Genomic DNA, 19,445 nt, shown 5'->3' on the forward strand with positions numbered 1-19,445 from the left:
CCCCCCCCCCCCCCCCCCCCCAAAAAAAAAACAGTCCAAGCTCCCCCCTGGGGGGGAGGGGGGGGCACCCCAGCCCTTTCCGCGGGGGTGGGGGGGGTGTGTCTGGCCCCAGCCCCATGGCGGGGTGGGGGGGGGAGGAGGAGGTTGGGGGGGGTGTCAGAAGTCAGGGTCCTCTGAGTCGGGCGGGGGCGGGGGGGCGTCCTCCCGCGCCCCCCCCCAGACGAAGCGGTAGTTGTCCTGCAGGGCCTGCTGCCGCCGGCGCTCCCGCTGCGCCTCCTCCGTGCCCTGCAGCTGGGGGGGGGCACGGGATTGGGGCCGGGGGGACACACATGGCATTGTGGCATTGGGGGGGGGGGACACACACAGCCTTGGGGTGGGGACATGGAACTGGGGGACACACACCGTGGGGGGGGACACACAGCACTGTGGGGGGGGACACCATTGGGACAGACGGATGGACACGCACCCCCTCCCCCACCATTGGGGGGACACAACCCACCTCGGGGGGGACACACAACCCACCGCGGGGGGGGGACACACACACACAAGCCATGGCGGGGGGGGGGGACGGGGCACACCCCCTGCTGGCCCCTGTCCCCGCTGTGTCCCCCCCCCACCCCTGTGTCGCACCCCCCCCGCCATGTCCCAGTGTTGTGTCCTCCCCATGTCCCCCCCCCCCACCCCAGTGCCATGGCCCCGACATCCCCCCCGTGTCCCCCCCCATGACCCAGTGCCATGTCCTCCCCCTGTGTCCCCCCTGTGTCTCAGTGTCGTGTCCCCCCCGCGTCCTCCCCACGTCCTCCCCCCACGTCCCCCTCCACACCCCAGTGCCACGTCCCCCCGCCCCAGTGCCGTGTCCCCCCCTGTGTCCCCCCCATGTCCTTCCCCCATGCCCCCCTCCACACCCCAGTGTCGTGTCCCCCCCGTGTCCCCCCTGTCTCCCAGTGTCGTGTCCCCCCCATGTGCCCCCCGCCCCAGTGCCGTGCCCTCCCCCCATACCCCCCTCCACACCCCAGTGTCGTGTCCCCCCCTGTGTCCCCCCCATGTCCTTCCCCCATGCCCCCCTCCACACCCCAGTGTCGTGTCCCCCCCGTGTCCCCCCTGTCTCCCAGTGTCGTGTCCCCCCCATGTGCCCCCCGCCCCAGTGCCGTGCCCTCCCCCCATACCCCCCTCCACACCCCAGTGTCGTGTCCCCCCTGTGTCCCAGTGCCGCGTCCCCCCCGCCCCCGTGCCGTGTCCCCCCCCCGTGTCCCCCCCGCGCTCACCAGCACGTTGAAGAAGATCTCCTTGAGGCTCCTGCTGTCCTCCTCCGACAGCCACTGCGCCTCCTCCTCCTCGCCCCCCCCCGCCGTCACGATCTTGATCTCGATTTTCCCTGGCCCCAGACAAAAGGGGGGGGGGGGGGGGGGGGATGTGATGTGTGTCAGCAGGGTGCCCCCGCGCCCCCCCCCCCGCCCCCAAGACCCCCCTACCTTCTGCCCGCAGCCCCTCCTTGGCCAGCAGCTCCCGCACCTCGCTCTCCACCTGCCGCAGGTTCTCCCGGGGGGGGGACGACGGACGGGGCGACCCCCGCTGCCGCCCGCTGCCGCCCCCCGCCCCGCTCACCCCCGCCTCGGAGGGGGGGTCGGGGCTGCTCTTCTTCCCTCCTCCCTCCTCTTCTTCCTTCCGCCCCCCCGCCGGCTTTGGGGGGGGCCCCCCCCTCCAGCTTGTCCATGAGGCGGTTGAGGGTGGAGGCCAAGGACTTGGACGCCTGGCGACGGTCGAACTCCCCCTTCAGCCCCTCCGTCTCCAGCTCGTCCTCCACCTACGGGTGACAACGGGAGTGAAGGGCGTGGGGGGGTCACGGCGGGGGGGGTGGGGGGGTGGGGGTGCCCCCCAGCCCATGCAGGGGGTGCCCAAGGTGCCCCCACCTCGTTGATGATGTTGTCGAACTCCTTCTCCATCTGGGTCTTCACCTCCTCCTTCAGCTGGGCCACCTGCTCCCGCGGCAGCAGCACCGACCCCAGCTCCTTCTCCAAGCCCCCCAGGAGGTCCCCGTCGTCGTCTTCCTCCTCCTCCTCCTCCTCCTCCTCCTCTTCCTCCTTCCCGCCTGCCGGGGGCTCCTCAGGGACAGGGGGAGCCTTCGCTGCCGCCGCCGCCTCCTCCTCCTCCTCGCTCGCCTTCTCCTTGGCCTGGAGGCAAGAGGGAAGTTCCCGGGACCGTCCCCTCGGTGGCACCGGGGAAACTGAGGCAGGGGAGGGGGGCGCCTGTCCCCGCGCCGCGGGTGGGTGGCCCCCACCTTCTGGGTGCTCTCCTTCAGCTCCTCCATGAACCGCAGCAGGTCCCCGGGGCTCCGGATCACCTTGAAATGGATTTTCTTCCGCGCCTCTGCCAGGAGGCCACCAAAACAGTCAGGGGGGCAACGACAGGGGACAGCCAAGGGCCAGGGGACACGGAGCGGCTACCAACGGCCACCCCGTGGGGACTCACTGGCTGCCTTCGGGGACGGCTCCTCTGCCTGTGGGAAGGAATGGGGGTGATGGAGCTCCTCAAACGTCACCGGCCACCCGTCCCACCCCGCCGGTGGCCACTGTGGCCACTGGGGACTCACCCTGGCGCTGGCCCGCTGGCCATCGGCTTTGCTGGTCACCTCACGCACTCGCTCCCAAAACGCTGCCTCCTTGGCAGGGTCTGGCTCGTCCCCTGGTGTGGCTGGGACAGGAGGGGACAGGGACTGCAGTGTCACCATGGGACAGGAGGGGACGGGGACTGCAGTGTCACCACGGGGCGAGGAGGGGGGACAGGGCGAGAAAGGGACAGGGGCTGCGGTATCACCATAGGGATAGGAGGGGACAGGGGCTGCGGTGTCACCATAGGGATAAGGAAGGGACAGGGGCTGCGGTGTCACCATAGGGATAGGAAGGGACAGGGGCTGCGGTGTCACCACAGGGATAAGGAAGGGACAGGGGCTGCGGTGTCACCACAGGGATAAGGAGGGGACAGGGGCTGCGGTGTCACCACAGGGATAAGGAGGGGACAGGGACTGTGGTGTCACCATGGGACAGGAGGGGACAGGGACTGTGGTGTCACCACAGGGATAAGGAGGGGACAGGGGCTGCGGTGTCACCATGGGACAGGAGGGGACAGGGGCTGCGGTGTCACCACAGGGATAAGGAGGGGACAGGGACTGCAGTGTCACCATGGGACAGGAGGGGACAGGGGCTGCGGTGTCACCACAGGGATAAGGAAGGGACAGGGGCTGCAGTGTCACCATAGGGATAGGAGGGGACAGGGACTGTGGTGTCACCATGGGACAGGAGGGGACAGGGGCTGCGGTGTCACCACAGGGATAAGGAAGGGACAGGGGCTGCAGTGTCACCATAGGGATAGGAGGGGACAGGGGCTGCGGTGCCACCGCGGGGACGAGATGGAGGACAGGAGCCCTACCGTCCCCAGGAGCCGCCGGTGTCCCCGGGGGGGGGCCGCGGGGGGGTCTCCCCGTCCCTCTCCCCCCACAGCCTCGTGTCCAACGTCCGCAGCTCCTCCGAGATCTCCTCCACCTTCCGCTTGGTGTCGGCTGCGGGGGGGGGGGGGGGACACGGGACAGACACACCACAACGACACAGAGGGGACGGCGTCACCCCCGCCACGGGGTGCCCGAGGGTTTGTTGGGGGGGGGGGGGGCACACGACACCCCCTCAGCCCTCCGTCCCCCCTTCCTCCCCAGTACTCACAGACTTGGGCGCGGACGTACTGGACGTACTGGGCCGGGCTGAGGGCGGGCTGGCAGAGGATGGGCTGGGGGGCGGCGGCGGGGGGGGGGCCGCAGGAAGGGGTGCCGGCAGAGGCGGGGGGTGTGCACCGTCAGCACGTAGGAGCACGACTGGGGCTCGTCCACCCGGGCGATGTAGTCGCCGGCCCCTTCCTCGCACACGAACTGCGGCGGGAGGCGGGGGGGGGGGACGGGACGCAAGTGGCGCCACGGTGAGGGACACACAAATGTCACCCCCCGCACCCCCCCCCGCCTTTTTTTTTCCCCTCCCCGGGGGGGGGCGGTGTGTGCATCTTACCCGGACTTCGGCCTCCCTGGCCCGGCCGGTGAGGTCGCAGCGGGAGCCGTTGACGTAGCTCTGGCTGTGGTAGCGCTTCAGCCGGTGCTGCTTGGTGGCCTGGGGGGGGGGACACACAAAAGCATAGGTGGGGGGGGGGGGGGACACACGCACGGGGATTGCCCGCCGTCTCGTAGGAGGGGACAGCAGCGTCCCCAGGGAGGGGGGGGGGGGAAAAAGCCCGGACCTTGGCTGTCTCGTCGTCCCAGTCGAACGCCGACTGGTAGTAGCCGAGGAAGAGGATGTCACCTTTGATCTCCGACTCTGCGGGGGGAGGCCGGAGGCGTCGGCGGGGGCAGGGGGTGGGGGGGATACCGGGCTGGGGTCCCTACCAGGGTCGGGGGGGCACCTGGTCGGGGTCATTCTGGGACGGGGGGCACCAGCTGGGGGTCAGGGATACCGATGTGGGGTCTTTACTGGGGCTGGGGGCACGGGGTGGGGGTCAGGGATACTGGTCTGGGGTCCCTACTGGGGTCGGGGGCAGCAGGTGGGGGTCGTTCTGGGACTGGGGGCACCAGGTGGGGGTCAGGGATACCGGTGTGGGGTCCCTAGCGGGGCCAGGGACACCGGGTGGGGGTCAGGGATACTGGGCTGGGGTCTTTACTGGAGTCGGGGGGCACCTGGCCGGGGTCATTCGGGAACTGGGGGCACTGGGTGGGGGTCGGGGATACTGGGCTGGGGTCCCTACAGGATGGGGGGGGGTCAGGGATACCGCCCCGGGTCCTTCCCGGGGGTGGGGGCACTAGTTGGGGTCAGGGGTACCGGCCTGGGAGCCCTCCCGGGGTCGGGGACACCAGTTTGGGGTCCCGCCGGAGCTGGGGACACTGGTCTGGGATGGGGGGGCACCGGTCCCGTGTCCTACCAGCCCCGGGGGGGCGGAGGGGGGGGCAGGGGCTGGGGGCGCGGGGTCCTACCGGGGTTTGTGGGGACCGTTCCGGGGGGCGGGGGGTGGGGGGGGGCACCAGTCCGGGGTCCTACTGGGGATGGGGACAGCGGTACTGGGGACGGGGGCACCACGGTGGGGACGGGGGGGGTCGCCACTGGGGACGGGGGGGCGGGGGACACCTTGGGGACACCCCCAGCCCCTTGTCACCTTCCACGTGGTACTGCTGGATGTGCTTCCCGTAGCAGAACTCGTACGTCCACCAGTCCTTGGTCTGGAAAAAGTTGCGGGGGGAGGGAAACCACGGGATGAGGACGGAGGCCACGGGGCGACCCCCCCCACACACACATACACCCCCCCTGCGTGTCCCCCCCCGACCTTGACGAGGCAGGGGGCGGCTGCCATGGGGCGCAGGAGCTCGGCCACGCCGGAGCCGTTGTAGAGCTGCGCCTCCTCGGCGGGGTCGGGCTGGCGGCGCACGGCGGCGGGGGGCAGGCGGCACTCGTAGCGCTGCTTGAACTTGGAGGCCACCGTCACCACGTCCTCCGCCTGGCGCTGTTGGGGGGGGCGGGGGGGGGGGGGCACAGGACACACGGCAGGGGCTTGAGGGGGGGGGGCACACCCGGGGACCCGCGTGTCGAGCCGCAGCCCGTCGCCGCTTCCCCTCCGTGCCTCAGTTTCCCCTCCGTGCCTCAGTTTCCCCTTTTTCACTCCGATAAAGGGCTGCGACACCAGGTTGGGGGGGGACAACACAGATCTGTCACTGCAGCTGTTGGGGGGGGTCACACCTGGGGACCCATGTTCACGCTGGGGCCCGTTGCCGCTTCCCCTCTGTGCCTCAGTTTCCCCTTTTCTCTCCAGTAAAGGGCTGTGACACCCGGGGGCGGGGGGGGGCCATAGATCTGTCACTGCAGCTGTTGGGGAGGGGTGGGGGGGGCTCCTCGGTGGCTCCCACCCAACAGCTCTGAGTCAGCGGGGCCCGGTGACGGCGGGGACACGCGGTGACAGGCGGACACACGGGGTGCGAGGGAGGGATCCGGTGGGGGGGGGGCCCCACCCGGGGGGGCCCCACCCCGCAGGAAGGACCTTCTTTCCGTGCCGCCGCGGGCGGATACGGAAACCACAGCCCCACTGGCGACGGGGGCAGGGGGGGCCAGACGGCGACAGGGGGGGGGACACCATTACCCTGGAAACGCTCCAAACCCCAGCTGCGCCCCAGCGGAGGAGAGAGAGGTACCGTGGCCGTGCCCCCCCCCTCCGACCCCCCCCCCCACCGCTGCCCAGTCCCATCCCAGTGCTCCCAGTAGGGCCCCCGGGCATGGCCGGTGCCCCCCCCACTGCGCAAACACTCTCCCGTAGGGCCCTGGCGTTGTCACAGCGTGTCCCTTCCCTGAGTCCCCCCCTCCCCGTCCCCCCGTGTGTCCCCGTCCCCCCCAAGGCCCAGTGAACCCCGGTGCCCCCTCCCCCAGTACAACTCCAGTTTGGAGCCCCCGGCCCCAGTGGGGAGCCCCCCCCCCCCCCGTCCCCAGTACAAGCCCAGTTTGGAGCCCCCATCCCCAGTGGGGACTCCCCCGTCCCCACCGTGGTGTCCCCGTCCCCAGTAGGACCCCGGACTGGTGCCCCCCCCACCCCCCGCCCCCCGGAACAGTCCCCACAAACCCCGGTAGGACCCCGCGCCCCCAGCCCCTGCCCCCCCCTCCGCCCCCCCGGGGCTGGTAGGACACGGGACCGGTGCCCCCCCATCCCAGACCAGTGTCCCCAGCTCCGGCGGGACCCCAAACTGGTGTCCCCGACCCCGGGAGGGCTCCCAGGCCGGTACCCCTGACCCCAACCAGTGCCCCCACCCCCGGGAAGGACCAGGGGCGGTATCCCTGACCCCCCCCCATCCCTGTAGGGACCCCCAGCCCAGTATCCCCGACCCCCACCCGCTGCCCCCGGCCCCAGAACGACCCCCACGATGTGCCCCCCAAGCCCCGTAGGGACCCCAGCCCAGTATCCCAGATCCCAGCCCAGTATCCCTGACCCCCACCCGCTGCCCCCACCCCCGTGAAGACCCGGGACGGTGCCCCCGACGCCGACAAAGACCCCACACCGGTATCCCTGACCTCCTCCCGGTGTCCCCGGCCCCGGAACGACCCCCAAGCAGTGCCCCCGACCCCTGTAGGGACGCCGGGACGGTGGCCCCGGCCCCGGTAAAGACCCCACATCGGTACCCCTGGCCCCGGAAAGACCCCCAGGCCGTGCCCCAGACCCTGGGCCGGTGCCCCCGGCCCCGGTAAAGACCCCAAACTGGTATCCCTGACCCCCACCCGGTGCCCCCGGTCCAAGAACGACCCCGGCCGGTGCCCCCGGCCCCGGTAGAGACCCCAGGCCGGTACCCCCGACCCCCACCCGATGCCCCCGGCCCCGAAACGACCCCGGACAGCTGCCTCGGCCGCCGCTAGGGCCCCCAGGACAGTGCCGCCGAACCCCCGGTCGTTACCCCTGACCCCCACCCGGTGCCCCCGGTAATGCCCGGGGCCGGTGCCCGTCCCCGCCGCCCACCTGCCGGCCAGCACGGGCTCGGCGAGGATCTCCAGGCCGTACTTGAGCTCGCTCAGTTCCTGCAGGTTGAGGGCGGCGCGGGCCCCCGGCAGCGGCCGCCCCGGGCCCAGCACCGCCAGCACCACCAGAAGCGCCGGGCCCGGGCCCGGGCCCCGCCGCGCCGCCATCTTTCCCCCCCCCACCCCCGGCCCTGCCGCCACTTCCGCCCGCCGCCTTCCCGCGTCCGCCCCGCCCACCGCCGTCCCGCGCGGCGGTTGGACGCCCACCCGCCCGTCAGCGCCCAGCGCGCCTCCCATTGGCAGGAGCCCGGCGGTGACGCCCCGAGGTTGAGGCCGCTGCGGGAGGGTGGGAGGCGATTGGGCTGAGTCGGCGCCGGCGGCAGCCAATGGGGAGGCGGGGCTCAACCGGCCCGATGACGCCAAGGCGGGCTCTTAAAGGCGCAGGGCGGCGGTTCCCATTGGCCGAGCGGGATGCAGGCGATCCCGGCGCTCTGATTGGCGGAGGGCGGCAGAGCATCCCGGGGGGGTGGGGGGGGGGGGGGTGTGCGTGGGGGGGGGGGGTGTCACGTCACATCCCCCCCATCTCCCCACGGCCCCCACGTCGCCCCCCCCCCGCCAGTCTCCCCTTAACCCCCCCCAGCCCCCCAGGACCCCCTCAGCATCCCCTCACACCCCCCCGCCGAGCTCCTCAGCCCCCCCCCAGCCCTCCCAATCCCCCCCCAATCTCCCCCTAACGCCCCCAGCAGCCCCCCAGAATCCCCCCAACTCCCCCCGAACTCCTCAGCCCTCCCCCAGCCCCCCCCAACCTCACCCCGGACCTCCCAGTGCCCCCCAGTGCCCCCCAGAACCCCCCCAATCTCCCCCCACCCCCCCAGCAACCCCCCAGAATCCCCTCAGAGCCGCCCCCCCGAAATCCTCAGCCCCCCGGCACCCCCCCCCCGACCGCCTCCCCCGGCCCTCCCAGTGCCCCCCACAACCCCCCCAATGTCCCTCAAACCCCCCCCCAGAATCTCCCCAGCATCCTCCCAGCGGCCCCCCCCCGGGGCCCCCCCCGGGTGCAGGCAGGGTGCAGCCAGCCCAGCCCCGGCCTCCCACCCCTCCCACCCCCCCGGTGCCCCCCCCCGCCTCAATGGGCCCGTTGTGCGGCCCCACGCGTGGGCAACAAAGCCCGAGTTGTAGCAGCCGGGGGGGGATTGGGGGGGGGGGGGGAGGCTGATTCCCCCCCCCCCGTCAGGCCCGATGCGACGGCGACACAAAGCGGTGTCACCGGCGGCCGCCCCCTCCCTCCTTTGTGTGTCCCCCCCCCTCCCCGGGGCTGCGGCGGTTGCCGTTCCCGGCCGGGGCCGCCGGGGGCGCCCTGGCCCCCCCCCCCCCGCCCCCCCCCCCCCCCCCCCCCCCCGCTTCCCCCCCCCCTCCGCTGCCGGTGCCGGTGCGGGGCCGCGGAGCGCCGGGACCCGCCGGCGGAGCCCAGGTAGGGCCGGAGCCTTCGTTGTCGCGACATGTCGCGGCGGGGGATGGGGCACCTCCCGCCGCCCACACGGCCCCGACACCGCCCCCCCACCCCCCCCGAGCCGGTTTCCCCCCCCGGCCCCCCCCCCCGCATCCCCGGACCCGCTCCCGCTGCACCCCCTCGCCCGCCCCCAGCCCTTAGACCCCCCCAGCCCCCCTCAGCATCCCCCGACCCCCCCAGGCCCCCCCAGCCCTTAGACACCCCCCCCGGCCCCTGGACACCCCCAGCATCCTCCGGACCCCCCCCATCCGCCCCCCAGCATCCCCCGACCCCCCCAAGGCCCCCCCAGCCCTTAGACTCCCGCAGCCGCCCCCCAGCATCCCCCGGCCCCCCCCAGTCCCCCCCAGCCCTTAGACACCCCCCCCGACCCCCCCCGCATCCCCTGGGCCTCCTGCCCCCCTTCCCCCCCCTGCATCCCCCCAAACACCCCTCGGCCCCACAAAACCCCCCCGACCCCCCCCCCGACCCCCATTGCCTGATCCCCCCCCACTTTAATCCCCCCCCCGTCCTTGGACAAAGCCCCCGAGGGGGATGGGGGGAGGGGGGGGGAGTGTGTGGGTGCCCCCCCGCCCCCCCTCCGACGCTGTCCCCGTGTCCCCAGGCCGGTGCCGTGGGGGGCAGGGCCATGAGCGTGGGCTGAGACCCCCGGCCCCGCCCCCACCCCGCCGGGACCCTCGCCCACCCCGAGGTGAGGGCGCTAGGGGCACCGGGGGGCACTGGGGGGTGCTGGGGGCGCTGGGGGGCGCTGGGGGGCGCTGGGAAGGACTGGGAGGCACTGGGGGCACTGGGGGCACTGGGGGGCACTGGGAGCACTGGTTTGAACTGGTGGATTGGGAGGCACTTGGGGGGGGCACTGGGTCGCGCTGGTTTGCGGGGGGGCGCTGGCTTGCCCCGGGAGGAGTTGGGGGCACTGGTTTGCACTGGTTTGCACTGGTTTGCACTGGGAGGAGCTGAGTCGTACTGGGCAGTGCTGGGGGCACTGGTTTGCACTGGTGTGCGCTGGGGGCACTGGGAGGAGCTGGGGGCACTGGGTCGCACTGGTGCGCGCTGGTATGTACTGGTGTGCACGGGTGTGTACTGGGTTGCACTGGTGCGTACTGGGGGCACTGGGTCGCACTGGTGTGCACTGGTGCGTACTGGGGGCACTGGGGGCACTGGCACCACTGGTGTGTACTGGGTTGCGCTGGTGTGCACTGGTGTGCACTGGTGTGTGCTTGGGCACTGGGGGCACTGGTGCGCACTGGGCTGCACTGGGTTGCACTGGTGTGTGCTGGGTTGCACTGGGTTACACTGGGTTGTACTGGTGTGTACTGGGTTGCACGGGTGTGCACTGGGTTGCACTGGGTTACACTGGGTTGTACTGGTGTGCACTGGTGTGCACTGGTTTGCACTGGGTTGCACTGGGTTGCACTGGTGTGTACTGGTGTGCACTGGGTTGCACTGGGTTGTACTGGTGTGTACTGGTGTGCACTGGGTTGCACTGGGTTGCACTGGGTTGTACTGGTGTGTACTGGTGTGCACTGGTGTGCACTGGGTTGCACTGGCGTGTACTGGGTTGCACTGTGTTGCACTGGGTTACACTGGTGTGTACTGGTGTGCACTGGGTTGCACTGGGTTGCACTGGGTTACACTGGGTTGCACTGGTGCGTATGGGTGTGTACTGGGTTGTACTGGTGTGCACTGGTGTGCACTGGGTTGCACTGGGTTGCACTGGGTTACACTGGGTTGCACTGGTGCATACTGGGTTGCACTGGGTTGCACTGGGTTACACTGGGTTGCACTGGTGCGTACTGGGTTGCACTGGGTTGCACTGGGTTACACTGGGTTGCACTGGTGCGTACTGGGTTGCACTGGGTTGCACTGGGTTACACTGGGTTGCACTGGTGCATACTGGGTTGCACTGGGTTGCACTGGGTTGCACTGGGTTACACTGGGTTGCACTGGTGCATACTGGGTTGCACTGGGTTGCACTGGGTTACACTGGGTTGTACTGGTGCATACTGGGTTGCACTGGGTTGCACTGGGTTGCACTGGTGCGTATGGGTGTGTACTGGGTTGCACTGGTGTGCACTGGTGTGTACTGGGTTGCACTGGGTTGCATTGGGTTGCACGGATGTGCACGGGTGTGCACGGGTGTGCACTGGGTTGCACGGGTGCGTACCGGTGCGTACTGGTGCGTACCGGTGTGTACTGGTGCGTACTGGTGCGTACTGGTGCGCGGTGCCCAGCCCAGGATGCGGGGGGCCCAGCGCTCCTGCCTGCTGCTGCTGCTGGCCTCGGCCTCGCTGGCCGCGCTGCTGCTGCACCTCTGGGCCCCCAAGGGCCCCCCCAGCGTGGACCTGCGCCGGCCCCCCCCCGAGCGCCTGCTGCCCCCCCCCATGGCCCCCCCCGCCCGCGCCTACCCCCACGTCCCCTTCCGCATCAAGGAGGAGGTCATGGAGTAAGGACCCGGGGGGGCGCGCGGGGGGGGGGGGGGGGGGCTGGGGGCACCCGTGGGTGGGGGCGCCTATGGGGTGGGGGTGGCCACAGATGGGACCCCCAGGGTGGGGGCTGGGGGTACCTATGGGTGGGGGCACCCATGGGTGGGGGCACCTATGCGGTGAGGGTGGCCATAGATGGGGACTGGGACCCCCAGGGTGGGGGCTGGGGTACCTATGGGTGGGGGCACCTATGGGGTGGGGTTGCCCATGGGTGGGGGTGGGACCCCCGCGAGAGGACTGGGGGCACCCATGGGTGGGGGCTGGGGGTACCTATGGGTGGGGGCACCCATGGGTGGGGGCGCCTATGGGGTGGGGGTGCCCATAGGTGGGGACTGGAACGCCCAGGGTGGGACTGGGGGTACCTATGGCTGGGGGCACCCATGGGTGGGGGCACCTATGGGGTGGGGGGTGCCCATAGGTGGGGGCTGGAACCCTCAGGGTGGGGCTGGGGGTGGCCATGGGTGCGGGGTGGGACCCCCGGGGGGGGCTGGGGTACCTATGGCTGGGGGCACCTATGGGGTGGGGGCGGCCATAGGTGGGGACTGGGACCCCCGAGGGAGGACTGGGGGCACCCATGGGTGGGGGCACCTGTGGGGCGGGGGGTACCTATGGGCGGAGGGTACCTATGGGTGGGGGTGCCTAAGGGCTGGGGGTGCCTATGGGGTGGGGGGCACCTATGGGGTGGGGTTGTTCATAGGTGGGGGCTGGGAATCCCGGGACTGGGGGCACCCATGGGTGGGGGGTACCTATGGGCTGGATGTACCTATGGGGTGGGGGCACCTATGGGGTGGACTGGGGGGTCCTCACGGTAGGTGCCCCCATGGGGTGGAGGCACCCGTGGGTGGGCGTACCCAAGGGTGGGGGGCGGCTGGGGCACCCATGGGGATGGGGGCACCCTGGGGAGGGGGGTGATGGGGCGATGCTGGGTGGCCCTGGGTGGTCCTGGGTGGCCCCGGGTGGTCCTGGGTGGGTGTTGGGGTGATGCTGGGGTGGCCCTGGTGGTACTGGGTGGTACTGGGAGGTGCCAGGGTGGGTGCTGGGGTGACGCTGGGTGGTCGGGGTGACGCTGGGTGGTCCTGGGTGGTACTGGGGTCGTCCTGGGTGGATGCTGGGGGTGATGTTGGGTGACGCTGGGGTGATGCTGGGTGGCCCTGGGTGGCCCCGGGTGGCCTTGGGTGGTCCTGGGTGGATGCCTGGGTGATGCTGGGTGGCCCTGGGTGGGTGCTGGGGTGATGCTGGGTGGTCTGGGTGGCCCTGGGTGGCCCCGGGTGGCCCTGGGTGTCCCTGGTGGTATGGGAGGTGCCCAGGTGGGTGCTGGGGTGATGCTGGGTGGCCCCGGGTGGCCTTGGGTGGCCTTGGGTGGTCCCTGGTGGTATCGGAGTTGCCAGGGTGGGTGCTGGGGTGATCCTGGGTGGCCCCGGGTGGCCTTGGGTGGTCCTGGGTGGTCCTGGGTGGCCCCGGGTGGCCCCCGGGTGGCCCGGGGTGGTCCCTGGTGGTATTGGGATGTGCCCAGGTGGGTGCTGGGGTGACGCTGGGTGGACCCGGGTGGTCCCGGGTGGTCCTGGGAGGCGCCAGGGTGGGTGTTGGGGTGGCCCTGGGTGGGTGCTGGGGTGATGCTGGGTGGCCCCGGGTGGCCCTGGGTGGTCCGGGGCAGATGCCGGGTGATGCCGGGCGATGCCGGGTGATGCCGGGGTGACGCTGGGCGGTGCTGGGCGGGTGCCCCCCGGCCCGCGGTGACCCGGGGGGGGGTCCAGGCTGCTGCCCAGGAACGGGTGCTCCTGCGAGGCCGAGGCGGGGCTGGCGCTGCCCCTCCAGCGGCAGCTCTTCGGGCAGGGCCCCGGCGTCGACTTCGCCAGCACCTTCGGCCCCGGCGAGAGGCTGCGGCTGCAGCGCCAGCGGGAGCGCGAGTACCACAGCTACCGCCTGCGGTGAGCCCCGCACCGCACCGGGACTCCGGGGGGCAGGATGGGACCCCCTGGGGTCAGCGTGGGGCATGGTGGGACCCCCAAGGAGCAGGACGGGACCCCCAAGGAGCAGGATGGGACCCCGAAGACACAGTGAGGGTCAGGATGGGACCCCCAAGGAGCAGGACAGGACCCCCAAGGAGCAGGATGAGACCCCCAGGGCTCAGCATTGGGCAGAATGGGACCCCCAGGGAGCAGGATGGGACCCCCTGGGGTCAGTGTGGGGCATGGTGGGACCCCCAAGGAGCAGGATGGGACCCCCAAGGAGCAGGATGAGACCCCAGGGATCAGCGTTGGGCAGGGTGGGACCCCAAGGAGCAGGATGAGACCCCCAGGGCTCAGCATTGGGCAGAATGGGACCCCCAGGGAGCAGGATGGGACCCCCTGGGGTCAGTGTGGGGCATGGTGGGACCCCCAAGGAGCAGGATGGGACCCCCAAGGAGCAGGATGAGACCCCCAGGGATCAGCATTGGGCAGGGTGGGACCCCCAAGAAGCAGGATGGGACCCCCAGGGAGCAGGATGGGACCCCCAGGGGTCAGTGTGGGGCAGGATGGGACCCCAAGGAGCAGCATTGGGCAGAATGGGACCCCCAGGGAGCAGGATGGGACCCCTGGGGTCAGTGTGGGCATGGTGGGACCCCCAGGGAGCAGGATGGACCCCCAAGGAGCAGGATGAGACCCCCAGGGATCAGCATTGGGCAGGGTGGGACCCCCAAGAAGCAGGATGGGACCCCCAGGGAGCAGGATGGGACCCCCTGGGGTCAGTGTGGGGCATGGTGGACCCCAAGGAGCAGGACAGGACCCCCAGGGGTCAGTGTGGGGCAGGGTGGGACCCCCAAGGAGCAGGATGAGACCCCCAGGGGTCAGTGTGGGGCAGGGTGGGACCCCCAAGAGCAGGATGAGACCCCCCAGGGGTCAGTGTGGGGCAGGGTGGGACCCCCAAGGAGCAGGATGAGACCCCCAGGGGTCAGTGTGGGGCAGGGTGGGACCCCCAGGGAGCAGGACGGGACCCCCTGGGATCAGTGTGGGGCAGGATGAGACCCCCAGGATCAGTATGGGGCATGGGGGGGGCCCCCTGGGCTCAGCACTGGTCAGGATGAGACCCCCCTGGGATCGGTGTGGGGCAAGATGGGACCCCCCAGGATCAGCGGGGGATCCCCAAGGAGCAGGATGGGACCCTTTGGGATCGGTGTGGGCGCCCCCCCCCACCCCGGGCTCAGCACGGGGCAGGATGGGGGCCCCCCCCGCCCCGGGGCTCGGCGTGGGGCAGGGCGGGGGGGGTCCCCGGCTGAGCACCCCCCCCCCGCAGGGTGCAGTCCCCGGCCGAGCGGCTGCTCATCGTCCGCGCCAACTCCCCCCTGGAGTACCCGGCCCAGGGCGTGGAGGTGCGGCCGCTGCAGACCGTGCTGGTGCCCGGTGAGGGGGGGCACGGGGGGGGGCACGGGGGGGCACGGGGGGGAAGAAGGGTGGGGGGGCAGAGGGGCATGGGGGGGGCAGGGGGGCATTGGGGGGGCACGGGGTGGGCAGGGGGGGAAGAAGGGTGGGGGGCACAGGAGCACTGGGGGGGCACCGGAGTATTGGGGGGGCAGGGGGGTATTGGGGGGGTACGGGGGGGGCAGGGGGGGAAGAAGGGTGGGGGGCAGAGGGGCATGGGGGGGGCAGGGGGGCATTGGGGGGGCACGGGGTGGGCAGGGGGGGAAGAAGGGTGGGGGGCACAGGAGCACTGGGGGGGCACCGGAGTATTGGGGGGCACGGGGGCATTGGGTGGTGCAGGGGGGGCAGGGGGGGAAGAAGGGTGGGGGGCAGAGGGGCATGGGGGGGGCAGGGGGGTATTGGGGGGGCACGGGGTGGGCAGGGGGGGAAGAAGGGTGGGGGCACAGGAGCACTGGGGGGGCACCGGAGTATTGGGGGGGCAGGGGGGTATTGGGGGGGTACGGGGGCATTGGGGTGGTGCGGGGGGCAGGGGGGGAAGAAGGGTGGGGGCAGAGGGGCATAGCGGGGGCACGGGGGTATTGGGGGGGCACGGGGTGGGCAGGGGGGGAAGAAGGGTGGGGGGCACAGGAGCACTGGGGGGGCACCGGAGTATTGGGGGGGCACGGGGGCATTGGGGGTGGTGCGGGGGGGGGCAGGGGGGGAAGAAGGGTGGGGGGCAGAGGGGCATGGGGGGGGCACGGGGGTATTGGGGGGGCACGGGGTGGGCAGGGGGGGAAGAAGGGTGGGGGCACAGGAGCACTGGGGGGCACCGGAGTATTGGGGGGGCAGGGGGGTATTGGGGGGGTACGGGGGCATTGGGGTGGTGCGGGGGGGCAGGGGGGGAAGAAGGGTGGGGGGCAGAGGGGCATAGCGGGGGCACGGGGGTATTGGGGGGGCACGGGGTGGGCAGGGGGGGAAGAAGGGTGGGGAGCACAGGAGCACTGGGGGGGGCAGGGGGGTATTGGGGGGGCATGGGGGGGCACAGGGCAGGGGGGCAGCAAGGGTGGGGGGGGCAGAGGGGCATTGGGGGGGCACAGGGGAAGGGGGACACAGGGGCACTGGGGGGGGCACGGGGGAGCAGGGGCACGGGGGGAACAAGGTGGGGGGCACAGGAGCACTGGGGGGGCACAGGAGCATTGGGGTGGTACAGGGGGGGCACGGGGGGGTCAAGAGGGGAACAAGGGTGGGGGGCACAGGAGCATGGGGGGGGGCAGCGGGGCATTGGGGGGGCAGAGGGCTGGGGGGGCACAGGGGTATCGGGGGGGCACGGGGGGGGGCAAGGGGGGGAATAAGTGTGGGGGGGGCAGAGGGGCATTGGGGGGGCACAAGGTCAAGGGGGGGGGAGCACATACTGGGGGGCGTCGGGGGGGGCCGTGGCGAGACCTTGGGGCGGGGGGGGGGGGCGGGGGGGGGGGGAGGCCAGTGGGTGGGCGCCCCCCGCTCACCACCCCGTGTCCGCGGCCCCCAGGGCTCAGCCTGCAGGCCAGGGGCAGGAAAAGCTACCAGGTGAGGGCGGGGCGTGGCAGGGGCGTGGTCCTGTGTGGGCGGGGCGCGGGGTGGGGTGTGGGGCGGGGCGGGGGACGTGGGTGGGGTGTGGGCAGGGTGCGGTCCTGCCTCATCAGGGCGTGGTCAGCGCGTGGGTGGGGCGTGGCGGGGCGTGGTCCTCCATGGGCGGGGCGTGGTCCTTCATGGGCAGGGCGTGGCAGGGCGTGGTCCTTTGTGGGTGGGGCGTGGTGGGGCGTGGTCCTGCATGGGTGGGGCGTGGTCCTGCATGGGCGGGGCGTGGTCCTTCATGGGCAGGGCGTGGCAGGGCGTGGTCCTTTGTGGGTGGGGCGTGGTGGGGCGTGGTCCTGCATGGGTGGGGCGTGGTCCTGCATGGGCGGGGCGTGGTCCTGCATGGGTGGGGCGTGGTCCTGCATGGGCGGGGCGTGGTCCTGCATGGGTGGGGCGTGGTCCTCCATGGGCGGGGCGTGGTCCTGCATGGGTGGGGCGTGGTCTTTCATGGGCGTGGCGTGGCAGGGCGTGGTCCTCCATGGGCGGGGCGTGGTCCTGCATGGGTGGGGCGTGGTCCTTCATGGGCGTGGCGTGGCAGGGCGTGGTCCTGCTTGGGCGGGGCGTGGTCAGGCACGGTCAGGGTGTGGTCCTGTGGGCGGGGTGTGGACGGGGTGTGGTCAGGGCGTGGTCCTGCTTAGGCAGGGTGTGGGTGGGGCGTGGTCAGGGCGTGGTGAGGCGTGGCCCCGCCCGGGTGCAGCAGCCCTGCCGGGTGCCGGGCGGGGCCCTGGCGTGTTCCAGGCGTGGTCACCCCCCCCCCCGGGGCTCTGTGTGTCGTCCCCCCCCCCGCAGGTGAACCTGACGGCCACCATGGGGACGCTGGCGGTGGCCGCCGTGGTGGAGGGCGTGGAGCTGCGGGGGGAGGGGCAGCCCCGCCTCTCGCTGGCCGCCGCCCGCCTGGACCACCTCAACCGCCAGCTCCAGTTCGTCACCTACACCAACACCCTCTTCCACCCCGACACCGCCGACATCGGTGGGTGCCGCGGGGGGGGGACCTGCACGGGTGCTGGCCCCACGGGTGGTCCCTGGGTGGGTGCTGGTCCCACAGGGGCCACAGGTGGTCCCTGGATGGGTGCTGGCCCCATAGGTGGGACCTAGATGGGTGCTGGCCCTATGGGTGCCATGGGTGGTTCTTGGATGGCTGCTGGCCCCATGAGTGCCATGGGTGGTCCCTGGGTGCGTGCTGGCCCTATGGTGCCATGGGTGGTCCCTGGATGGGTGCTGGTCCCATGGATGCCACTGGTGGTCCTGGGGTGGCTACTGGTCCCATGGATGCCACGGGTGGTCCTGGGATGGCTACTGGCCCCATGGGTGCCATGGGTGGTCCCTGGGTGCGTGCTGGCCCTATGGTGCCATGGGTGGTCCCTGAATGGGTGCTGGTCCCATGGATGCCACTGGTGGTCCTGGGATGGCTACTGGTCCCATGGATGCCACGGGTGGTCCTGGGATGGCTACTGGCCCCATGGGTGCCATGGGTGGTCCTGGATGGCTACTGGCCCTATGGGTGCCATGGGTGGTTCTTGGATGGGTGCTGTCCCCATGGGTGGTCCCTGGATGGGTCCTGGCCCTGGAGGACCACAGGTGGTCCCTGGGTGGCTGCTGGCCCCATGGGTGGTCCCTGGGTGGGTGCTGGCCCTATGGGTGCCATGGGTGGTCCCTGGATGGGAGCTGGCCTCATGGGTGGGACCTTGATGGGTGCTGGTCCCATGGATGCCACGGGTGGTCCTGGGATGGTTACTGGCCCTATGGGTGCCATGGGTGGTCCCCGGATGGCTACTGGCCCTACGGGTGCCGCAGAGGGTCCCTGCCCCCTGGGGCTGCCGCGGTGGCTGGCTCGGGCCCAGTGACGTCCCCATGGTGGGTGCCCCCGAGGGTGCGGGACCCCCCCGGGGGTGGGTGGGGACCCCCCCGGACCCCCCCGCGCCCCCTTGGCCTCCAGTGCAGTTCTCCACCCCCGGGCACGAGGCCGCCTTCGCCATCCGCATCCGCCACCCCGCCCCCCCCCCGCCTCTACGGCCACGGGCCCCCCGCGACGACGGGGACGACGGGGACAGCGGGGACAGAGGTGAGCCCCGGGGACACACCTCCCAGCCCAGAACCAGCCCTCCCAGTGCGGGGTGTCCCAGTCCCCCCAGTGAGTGCCCCAGTCCCCCCAGTCCCCTCAGGGGGTGCCCCAGTCCCCCCAGTGTGTGCCCAGTTGTCCCCCCAGTACCCCAGTGGCTGCCCCAGTCCCCCAGTGTGGGTGTCCCAGTCCCCTCAGTGGGTGCCCCAGTCCCCCCAGTGGGTGCCCAGTCCCCCCAGTCCCCCCAGTGTGGGTGTCCCAGTCCCCCCAGTGTGAGTGCCCCAATCCCCCCAGTCCCCCCAGTGGGTGCCCAGTCGTCCCAGTCCCCTCAGTGGCTGCCCCAGTCCCCTGTGTGGGTGTCCCAGTTCCCCCCAGTGGGTGCCCAGTTGTCCCAGTCCCCCCAGTGCGGGGTGTCCCAGTCCCCTCAGTGGGTGCCAGTCCCCCCAGTCCCCCCAGTGTGGGTGTCCCAGTCCCCTCAGTGGGTGTCCCAGTCCCCCCAGTGGGTGCCCAGTCCCCCCAGTCCCCCAGTGTGGTTGTCCAGTCCCCCCAGTCCCCTCAGTGGGTGCCCAGTCCCCCCAGTGGGTGGTGGGTGCCCAGCCCCCCCAGTGTGGGTGTCCCAGTCCCCCCAGTGGTGTCCCAGTCCCCCCAGTGTGAGTGCCCCAGTCCCCCCAGTCCCCCCCGTGGGTGCCCAGCCCCCCCAGTGTGGGTGCCCCAGTCCCCCCAGTGGGTGTCCCAGTGCCCCCAGTAGATGCCCACTCCCCCGCCGATGTCCCCCCCCCCAGCGTACAACGTCTCGGCGCTGGTGACGGTGGCCACCAAGACGTTCCTGCGGTACGAGAAGCTGCGGGGGCTCATCGCCAGCATCCGCCGGTTCTACCCCACCCTCCCCCC

General features: G+C 72.0%; 2 protein-coding genes across 2 annotated transcripts; one reads left to right on the plus strand and one right to left on the minus strand.

Annotated features, from left to right (window-relative positions):
- Positions 1-133: 133 nt before the first annotated feature.
- On the minus strand, positions 134-7,689 carry OS9 (OS9 endoplasmic reticulum lectin). The gene is given in 17 exon segments (XM_054187762.1): positions 134-291; positions 1,266-1,375; positions 1,473-1,576; positions 1,578-1,804; positions 1,911-2,171; positions 2,279-2,367; positions 2,470-2,497; positions 2,591-2,691; positions 3,427-3,431; positions 3,433-3,556; positions 3,714-3,801; positions 3,803-3,916; positions 4,050-4,148; positions 4,276-4,352; positions 5,182-5,245; positions 5,350-5,520; positions 7,509-7,689. Coding segments are annotated over 17 exon segments (1,971 nt in total). The 5' UTR covers positions 7,683-7,689; the 3' UTR covers positions 134-156.
- B4GALNT1 (beta-1,4-N-acetyl-galactosaminyltransferase 1) lies at positions 6,103-19,438 on the plus strand (the record flags this gene model as incomplete). Its single annotated transcript, XM_054187761.1, has 9 exons — positions 6,103-6,204; positions 9,626-9,712; positions 11,258-11,464; positions 13,259-13,432; positions 14,778-14,884; positions 16,410-16,447; positions 17,285-17,465; positions 18,432-18,557; positions 19,337-19,438. Coding segments are annotated over exons 3-9 (934 nt in total), but the record flags the coding sequence as incomplete, so codon positions are not given.
- Positions 19,439-19,445: the final 7 nt, after the last annotated feature.

Source organism: Rissa tridactyla, unplaced genomic scaffold (assembly GCF_028500815.1).
Source record: "Rissa tridactyla isolate bRisTri1 unplaced genomic scaffold, bRisTri1.patW.cur.20221130 scaffold_712, whole genome shotgun sequence".
Lineage (NCBI taxonomy): Eukaryota > Metazoa > Chordata > Aves > Charadriiformes > Laridae > Rissa > Rissa tridactyla.